The 9,826-nt window shown below is 34.2% G+C and overlaps 2 protein-coding genes across 2 annotated transcripts; one reads left to right on the forward strand and one right to left on the reverse strand.

Moving 5' to 3' along the window:
- Window positions 1-4,474: 4,474 nt before the first annotated feature.
- Window positions 4,475-7,526, forward strand: CYCB1;4 (Cyclin B1;4). The gene is made up of 8 exons (XM_021423428.2): window positions 4,475-4,734; window positions 5,520-5,617; window positions 5,719-5,961; window positions 6,057-6,182; window positions 6,269-6,517; window positions 6,604-6,765; window positions 6,856-7,037; window positions 7,134-7,526. The coding sequence occupies exons 1-8, from the start codon at window positions 4,695-4,697 to the stop codon at window positions 7,282-7,284; spliced, it is 1,251 nt and encodes a 416-aa protein (XP_021279103.1). The 5' UTR covers window positions 4,475-4,694; the 3' UTR covers window positions 7,285-7,526.
- An 89-nt stretch (window positions 7,527-7,615) lies between these two features.
- LOC110412804 (molybdopterin biosynthesis MoaE family protein) lies at window positions 7,616-9,552 on the reverse strand. Its single transcript, XM_021423429.2, has 2 exons — window positions 9,425-9,552; window positions 7,616-8,431 (listed from the first exon to the last, which is right to left on the reverse strand). The coding sequence occupies exon 2, from the start codon at window positions 8,384-8,386 to the stop codon at window positions 7,814-7,816; it is 573 nt and encodes a 190-aa protein (XP_021279104.1). The 5' UTR covers window positions 8,387-8,431; window positions 9,425-9,552; the 3' UTR covers window positions 7,616-7,813.
- Window positions 9,553-9,826: the final 274 nt, after the last annotated feature.

Here is a 9,826-nt window from a genome sequence, read left to right on the forward strand (position 1 = left end):
AATGCATTTATTGGCTCCCTTAGTCGTAGATGATGACACTTTCTACCTCTACACTCTAGATCCTCCTCGTCCATCATGATGGCCACGAGCTTTTTACACATAGGTAGTCCCATGCCAAGTGCGGTTTCTCACGTAAGAAACATTTGAAGGGCTTCTTTTCCTTGTCTTTCAACAATTGCCTTGGTTTAATAGCATGGCGATTTTTCATCGACCTTTTCTTCTGATCCATTGTCTTTCTCTTCCTTATCATTACCCTTTTTCTTGGGCTTGGAGAAAAAAGATTTATTGTTAGATTTGTGCCAATCCACCAATGATTTTACCACAATTACAGCCTCCATGACATTTTGCACATTCTCCTTTAGAGTTTCAACTTTGCCCATGGTTTGAGCCCATCTATAAAAGAAAAAAGTGCCTCTTTTTGACCAGGATCGTTAATTTGTAACAATAATTCAAACTTTACATATTCTCTTACCTCACCTTGTTAGGTAAAACTCTTAAGTTTGTCACGTGCCTTATCATTTACGTATTCAAGGTAAAATTGTTTTTGGAACTCCCTTTAGAATTCTATCCAAGGGCTAATGGTCGCTCCTCAAGCTTCTCATCGCAAATATGTCTCCACCATAGCAAGGCAATGTTCATCAAATACAAGGCTGCAAAATTAATCCGTAAAGCATCTTTCGTGATGCCCATGGTCTTGAAGTATTGCTCCAAATTTATAGAAATTATCCACTCTTTGGTTTCGTCTTACCTTGGAATTTCTTGGGCTTGGATACCTTTATATGAGTCTCCCATTAAGTGGCTGACGCACCACTTCATGTGGTTACCTCTATTATGGCGAGATGGTCTCTAAGTGCCGTAATGACTCAACTAACTCCTCTAATACCGTATCTCAATAGTTTAGCATCTCCACCATTTCGTGCAACTCATCGCAAAGCTCGTCATCTTTGGACCCCAACTTATCCGTGTTGGCCTCAAACTTCAAGTCTGTCTCTTGTCTTTCCCATGGCCACTTCCATTCTTGGCTACTCAACTTTTATAGTGGACTCTTAGACTTACTCGCTAACTCACTTGCTACACTTCTAGTCTCCTTGACCTCTTAGATTGGTGTAATTGGTCCTCATCGATGCCATCTTCTTATTCTTTGAATTTTTACCTATACCAATTGTCTCATGTAGGAACTTAAGCCCAAATTTATGTAGTCTTAACTATGAAAATAAAACTTAAGTAAGCCTTAAAATCCACAAAAGGGCAAAAGTAAAAGAAAAAAAAAGAGAGAAAGCTTTTGAAAAAATCAATTATTTGTATTTCATGAGTGTTACAAATGAGGAAGTGAGCCTATTCATAAGCAATGGCCCTTTAATTAGATAGATAAGATAAAATAGAATAAATAAAAATTTAATTTAAAAGATAATATTCTAATTAATTCAAATCCTAATTTAATAATAAATCTATATCTAAACTTAGATATATATTAGCAATCTAAGAGTTTAAATTATATTACATACACGGCTAGGACTATTGTCTGGCCTATCTAAGTTGCCCAACTCACTGAGTTGCTGTTTATTCATTTGCTTGGCTTCCGTATGCTGCCTATTCTACTTGGCCACTAATTGTTGGACTAATTGACCTGTATGGACTAGTCTGAACTCTTAGGTCGTGACATAATGTGTGAGGCTAGGTGGAGAATAAAGAAGATTTTATTGCTCCGCATAAAGAGTAAGAGAAAGAAGGTTATTCAACAATTGACTTCTTTAAGAATAGATCTGTTGATTTCTATAAAGAGGTAATTCTATTGTATTGTTACATCATTTGTTATGAATATCAAACTTTGGATACAAAACTTAAGATACTGAACATTGTAAGTTCACTTTTTTTTCTTGTATGTTGGATTTGATTCGATTTTCTTCGTAGTTTTTTTTTTCTTTGCACTAATGCTTGTGATATTCGTTGATTTATTAGCTCATTTGGTTGAATTAGTTTGATTTATTATTTTGTGATTATTGTTGACTTGAGTTGTATTGTCTGTTTGTCGTGAAAATTGTGGTATTGTGTTTGTTTAACAGGATATTCCAAGTTTTTTTTATTGCTCAAATTATTAAAATGACATAATATTTTAAAAAACTCATAAATTATTTAAAAATTTTCAAATAAGTTTTTATATTTTATTGCACTCAATCAAGCTCTTATATTTTTATTTTAACTAAATAAATTATCATATTTTTATTTTGAATTAAGTAAACTCTTATGACTAACGATTGACTTAATCAAAATATCATTTTTATTCTATGTTGCATAGTATTGATGTTGTGTGCTAACATATTATAATTGATGATGATATGGTATGTTAATATATCATAATTGATGGTGACCTAACTTATTAATTTGATATAATAATATGATTACGTGATATTTTTCGCCATCTACATCAACGTCATGTTAGTGCTATATGAATATAAAATGACAAGTGATATTTTGACTAATGACAATTAGTCAATCATTAATAATAAAAACTTATTTAATCTAAAATAAAATTACAAAATCTAAATTGAATATAATAAAATAAAAAAAATTATTTAAATTTTTTTTAAATAGTGTAGAAGCTTATTCAGCATTATGCATGCTAAATTTTAACCCATCATAAATTGAAAGAAAACAAAATTAAAAATAAGTCTCCTAACAAAACATAGTGTATGTTATTGCGAATTATACATATTGGCAAAAGTAATCCACAATGATTCAATATTCTCACTCAACTTGTCAACAAAATGATCTACATGTTCTTGTATCACAACCCTTTCTTTTCTTCTTTTTAGTAGGATCCAAAGCTGTAATTTGAAGTGAAAATTTTAACTAAAACCAAAATGAAAAAATCAAAATAATTGTAAAAAGAAAAAAAAACACACAATAAAGAAGTAAGGAATAGATAAAATTTCATGTTGAAAATGGTGATCCCTTCAAAATAAAATGCAAATAAGATGTTATACCTACAAAACAAAATGAGAAGTACATTACAATGACAAGTGTAACCTTTCAGCCTTTCTTACACAACCAATGTATAGCCTGAAAAAAAGAAAATAAAAAAGTCATTAACAAAAAATAATGGAAAAGAAATTTGTTGAATATCCTTTTTTTTTTCTTTTATCTCTTTTGATTCTTCATCAAATCCGATGAAGCTTAAATATTAGGAAGATGAAAATTCAAAAAAAATTTAAAACTATATTAATGTCATTCATTTTGGGATTTAATTCTCAAATTATTCTTAACATTATAGTTTAGGGTTACAGTAAAAAAATTAATAGATAAAAATATCTTTCATTAATTTTAAGAATTATCATACTATATAAAATACAATTTATTTATTTTTTAAAATTTATTTCCCAAATGTCTCTCTCTTTTTCTCACTAAATTAAAATAAAAAGATTTAAGTTTTAATTATAAATTATAAAAACTTAATATTTTAAACTTAATTCGTTGTAGCCAAAGTCGCCATACCATAATGGCTAGGGTGAGTCCTACAAGAGTGGATGCCCAGCTCTAGACAAAGCCATCCTTTTTTGATAGACTCGAAGCTCTTCATCGTCTGGTGGGGTAGAAAATTTCCTCTCAAAAGAATAAAAACCTCCGATTTAGGTCAAGTTTCTTATTCTTCTACCAGAAACCTAAAAAAGGAGCTCAAAGAAGATACAACAAATATAAAAAAAATTTACATTTATTTGTATTTAAGAATTTTTAAATTCATTAATTAATGACACAATAGCCTCTTTGAAACTAAATAATGTATAGTATCAAAAATCAATATAAAACCAGTAAATCAAATACAAAATCTTAAACATGTTATCGAATAGTAAAGTGAAAGGAAAAAATGACATTAAATTGTACGCTTTTTAATTTTTGAGCATTCTGTCTTTATAATTAATTTAAATAATACCTTTTCAAATTAATTGTAATAAAAAAATTCCGAGCCACCTAAAATATGAAATAAGAATATGACTTTTCCCTCGTTTCCTTGTGTTTTGTTTTTTGAGCCTGTGCATTGAATATTTAGTCAAGTCTCTTTCTTCAAATAAAAAAAAGGAAGCCTGTATATCAATCTGTAACTCGAATCCAATATGATGGTCAATCTTTTTTTTTACCAAATTGATTTCAACAATTACTAACTGTCAAAAAAATTATGAATAGTTACTGCTAGGTAAGTTGTAACTTTAGCAACGGACATATCTTTTCGGCTCCAATCGGCCTGAAGGTCATGTCAGGGACACTTAGCCCAACCCAACCCATCAACCCACGGACCCGAGTGCCCGTACACCTACAACGGCTACAAAATTCCAAAACAAAGCGTTTCTGTAACCGTTAGATTCCCATTCAATCAAACGGCCGAAATTCGATTTCAGAAATATGACCGTTGGAGAGAAGCGTGCCTTCCTTTTTCACATCGCTTCAAAAGGGAACGCTACTGCTTGAAAAAAATAATTAACTCAATTCCTATTAAGAAATCAGAAACACAAAACAACAAAACAAAGGGAAAAGAGTAGAGACCAAGAATTTTTTACAGTGAGGAAAAGAGTTATAGGGTGGCGACTAGTAACCCAGAAGGGGAGACGCGTGGAAGCCGTCTCCAAGTGTTCCTTTCATCATTGTTGGCCAGCATTGGTGGAGTTTTAGGCCAGGTTGTAGAACAAGAAGAAGAACCAGTGATGGCGTCTAGACATATTGCTCCTCAGGGCGAAAATAATGGTTGGTTTTTGTTTTTTCTGGCTCTTGATTCTTTCTGGGGTTTGCTATTTGTGTTCATTTCTTTTGAATTTTGAGATTGTTGCATTGATCTTGGGATTCTTGGAGGGCTCTCCATATTGTTTGATGTTATTATATTTGGTTTCTGGGATATTTTCTTTTCTGTTGAATCAGCTTCAGGTTTTGGACTAGTTCTTTCGTTGGTAATCCTTTTTTGAACGGTCTTTTTCTTTGGACTAGTTCGATTTGCTGACTTCCTTTTATTAAATTTAGAATTGTTTGATTAAGTTCTTTGAAGCTCTATTTGGTTCATGGAAATTTCTAAGGAAAAGAAAATAACAAGGGTAGAGAAAATAAAGGAAAGAAATCTTGTTCGGTGAAGTATGGAAAATAGGAAGGAAAATAATTTGTGTATATGTTTCTTATCTAAAACATCAGAAAAATTAAATACAACAAACGTTAAAAATAAACATAAAATCGGCAGTCAGTTTTCTTGGGAAAATTATTCCTTGTTCATTGCTTTGATTTGTTATATATTCTTGACTTTTTGTTGGGTTTTCTTTTTTCGTTATGGTGGAGACTACAATTTATCTTTTCTATATGCTGAGTTGTTTCCTCTGTCAATATTAATATGCAATGAGCTTTGCAATTTTCCTCCCCTTTGATACTTTCATTAGTCTTTTGGGCCTATTTTGTTGTTCCTTTTGAATCACTGCCTAGATCAATACTGATGTCTTTGCAGCTATGCTTTTCCGAAAATCTGACTTCCTTGTACTGTAATTTTTCAGGAGAAGTGAAGCAGAAAAATGTGATAGCAGATGGAAGGAATCGAAGAGTTCTTCAAGACATTGGCAACTTTGTCAACGAACGAGCTGCACAAGGAAAGGTATTTGCATAAAATAAATGTTTCTTTTTCTTTTTCCTCGTTCTGAGATAATACTTATACTTGCATATCTTACCAAATCACTAACTTTGTTTTACTTGTAGAATCCAATTACTGAAGGAGTTGGTGCTGTTGCACAAGCTGTGAAAGGAGGTGGCCGCGCAGTGACGAAGGTGGTACAAGCCCAAAGGAAGGTAGATGACAAGGCTGACAAACCAAAACCTGAGACCGTGATCGTGATAAGCTCTGATGAAAAAACTGAGGAAAGCAGACCTGTTAGCAGAAGAGAAGGTTCTTCAAGGAAGGAAGTCAAAACCCTCACTGCAATCCTCTCTGCTCGAAGCAAGGTAATGCATAGATGATTGCATGGAGTTAAGAAGTGATTATGCTTTTGTTTTTCTTGTTTTGTTTACTGTTTGTGGATTGAATTGATTCACTTCAGGCTGCTTGTGGACTTACCAATAAGCATAATGATTCGATTGAGGACATTGATGGAGCTGATGTTGGTAATGAGTTGGCTGTTGCTGAATATGTGGATGATATCTACAAGTTCTACAAGCTCACAGAAGTAATAATCTTTCACTTTCAAGTTTTAGTATAAACTTTTTCTTTTCCCGTTTTTCATATGCTAATATCATAAGTCTTCTGATGTAGAACGACGGTCGAGTACATGACTATATGGATTTGCAGCCAGATATCAATGCAAAGATGAGATCCATCCTCGTGGACTGGTTGATTGAAGTCCATCGCAAATTCGATCTTATGCCAGAAACCCTTTATCTTGCCATGAATATTGTTGATCGATTCCTTTCTATGAAGGTTGTTCAAAGAAAGGAACTTCAGTTAGTAGGCATTAGTGCAATGCTGATAGCATGCAAGTATGAAGAGATTTGGGCACCAGAGGTACCCTTCGCATTTGTATAATTGGGTTTTGCTTCTGTTGATATTGCTATTTCTCTTACTTTGCCTTCTGGTTTTCAATTTTTCAGGTCAATGACTTTGTTTTCATATCAGACAATGCTTATGCTAGAGAGCAGGTCTTGGCCATGGAGAAAGCAATCTTGGATAAGTTAGAATGGTACTTAACAGTTCCTACACCATATGTCTTCCTCGTCCGATATATCAAAGCCTCTATTCCATCTGATGATAAGGTAGAATTTTATCTGACAGCTCCTTACATCCTTTTAGAATTTTGGATTATATAGGTTAATTTGGTTGATTTTGGGTGCCAATGCATGCAGATGGAGGATTTGGTGTTTTTCCTTGCCGAGCTTGGTCTGATGCAATACCCAACTGTAGTTTTGTGCTGTCCTTCCATGTTAGCTGCTGCTGCAGTGTATGCTGCAAGATGCACCCTTGACAAGAGCCCTCTTTGGAGTGAAACTCTGAAGCACCACACCGGCTACTCTGAAGACCAGCTAAAGTAACCTTCTTCCTCTCCCATTTCCTTTCCTTGAATTTTCCAATTTCCAGCAATGTGATAACAAAATGGATCTGTTCTTTACTGCTGATGTAACAGGAATTGGGCAAAACTCTTGGTTAAATTTCACGCCACAGCTGCAGAAAGTAAGCTCAAGGCGGTATATCGGAAATTCTCAAGTCCAGATCGCGGTGCCGTGGCTCTTCTTTCACCCGCGAAAAGGCTTTTGCCAAATCATCACAGAGAGTAGTTATTCAGATGACTTGTGTATCTCGACAATTAACTAGTGGGTGTTATATTTGAATGCTTTTGTGTTCCTTGATATCTGGATAGGGTGATCATGTTTCTGTTATGATCTATCTGGTGATTTGTACATTTTTCTCCTTTGAATTGTGGTCCTAACTAGGTATTTGGTATGGTCAAGTGTTATGTTTTTGTAAAGGTAGTTGATGCTTAGTTGCATTTTGCATTTTTTCTCTTTCAGACTGCTAATTTACTTGGCTTTTTGTTCCTTCTTATATTTACATAGAAAAATGAATTTTATTCATTTCAGCAATCCTCATTCCATCTGCAACTGTGAATTTTGTTCGGAAAACACAGCATCATCTCATTAACATCTCTGTCCCAAGAGTAGCAAGGGAAAACGGAGGACAATACTTGTTGAAACAACCTGTAAGATAAGCAGTTTGTATTTTCCAATGTTTCTGACATAATTGGAAAAAAAAGGGTGTACATAAAAATATGAAAGTGAACTGCAGATCTCCATGTCATAATTAAGCTTAGCTGGTGCTAATATCTGCTGCATCGTCCACCCTGACCTTGGGTTTGCAACAACCCTTTTTAACATGTGCCTCAGTCTCAATCTTCCTTCTGCAGCAGCTGCCATCCTTGCCAAGTTCTAACCTCCGCTCCAAGAATTCTGTATTCTCCTTCCAAACCTCTCCATTAGAATAAACCTCCTTCTTCCATATCGGAACAGATGCCTTCAACTCATCGATCAAAAACTTACAAGCATCTAGGGCATCGGCACGATGAGTAGCTGACACTGCAATGAACACACTTGTTTCTCCGACTGAAACTGTGCCCAGACGGTGGGCAACTGCGATAGAATGGAGATCCCAGGATGATCTAGCTGAGGAACAGATGGACTTGAGGTTTCGAATTGCCATCGGTACATATGCTTCATATCTTAGCTCCACCACTGTTTTGCCTTCAAAAGTGTCACGCGTTGTGCCTGAGAATGTTGCTATGGCACCAGCCTGAGGGGCACTGACGTAGTTTATATACTTGGCAAGGTCAATCTGTTTATCCTCATCTATGATTTCAACCAGAGTTTTCTCCTCGGAATTCATCTCTGTTCTGTGCAGAAATTAGGGAGTGCCAACAGTGGTTGCAGTCTAGACACCAAAACAATGTGATATGAAGCGCAATGAACTGTACCAAACTAATCTATAAAACAAGTATCTACCAAAACAAGCAGCAAGTCTAATCAATTAACAGACTTATAACTGAACTAACATGAAAATGCACCGGCTGAACTGAGAGTGGAATAAGTTTTGTCACATTGGTTTGCCAACAGTGCCATCATGTCGTATGTCATTTTGAATATGAGACAAATCTATTTTACTACCCATTTCCCAAAAGCTTTGCCAATAAGCGAGAAACCCTATTTATACCAGGGAAACATGAAAATTTTGACTTGACTGATTGTTCTCTTTCAATTTTAGCCTTGTCCTCTCCACCGTAGTTTCCAGAACAATCAATGAACTTCTGTCTCATTGACTCTGGCAGGTTTATGGAATGGAGTCAGATTTTTTATATAGCTGGAATCAATGAATGGCGGGGAAAAAGAATAATGATACTTATATAATAATAACAATAATCAGATGGACGTTGAATTCCAATTAGATCATAGCAAAAGGATATAAAAGGCTTAGTTGGGGAAGAGTATGTAGAAGTAGAGGGATTCTTCGAAAATGAAGACCAAAAACTCAGCCGAATTTCCTTACTAATCAAACATATTCCAAGGATCAACACAATTAATACAATGCCAAAGCCTTAATCTAACAGTAACAAGAATTAAATCAAATCCCTGGAAACAGAATATTTAAACATCCATAAGGGGAAAATGAATCAAACAGTGGGGCAATTTCTCATACTAACATCTAAATTTGCCAGAAATTTCTCATATCAAATTCAGGTCTAACATAAATAAAAAATCAGTGGAGATTAACTAAAAGTAAATATTTCAAAAAGAAAAAGTAAAAGAAAAATCCCTGAGCAGGCAATTGAACATCTTAAACAACAGAAATTCAGTTCCAGCACAGGGGCAGATTAGAGAATATAAAAAATGAAAACGAAAGAAAAAGAAAGAGGGAAACATAATTTACCTTAAAAAGGGGTGGGAATGATGCCGGGGAAGATTGGTTTTCCGAGAAGGGTAAGCAAGACCAGAGACAAAAGAAAGGAGATAGAGTGCCGCAAGAAAAGCACAGCCCCCGTCCCCGCCCCCTCCCCGCCTAAGAAGGGAAAAGAAAAATTAAGGTTACGTATGGTATATTGTTTGAAACATGGTTGCCAGGTATATGGTCGTTGGAACAATAATTATTAAAAATATAATTTTATAGTGTTTGATATAATAAGAGAAAGTGATTATTGTAAAAAATATGATTATTAAAAAAATTATATTGTAATATTTAGTTTGTAAATATTTTATTGAGAATGTAATGTAAATTAATAAAATTATCTTTATGTATAAAAAACATATACATTGAATAAATTTATAATTTTTA

The sequence above is a fragment of the Theobroma umbraticum genome, unplaced genomic scaffold (genome assembly GCF_002168275.2).
Source record: "Theobroma umbraticum cultivar Fairchild unplaced genomic scaffold, ASM216827v3 scaffold_95.0, whole genome shotgun sequence".
In the NCBI taxonomy this organism is placed as follows: domain Eukaryota; kingdom Viridiplantae; phylum Streptophyta; class Magnoliopsida; order Malvales; family Malvaceae; genus Theobroma; species Theobroma umbraticum.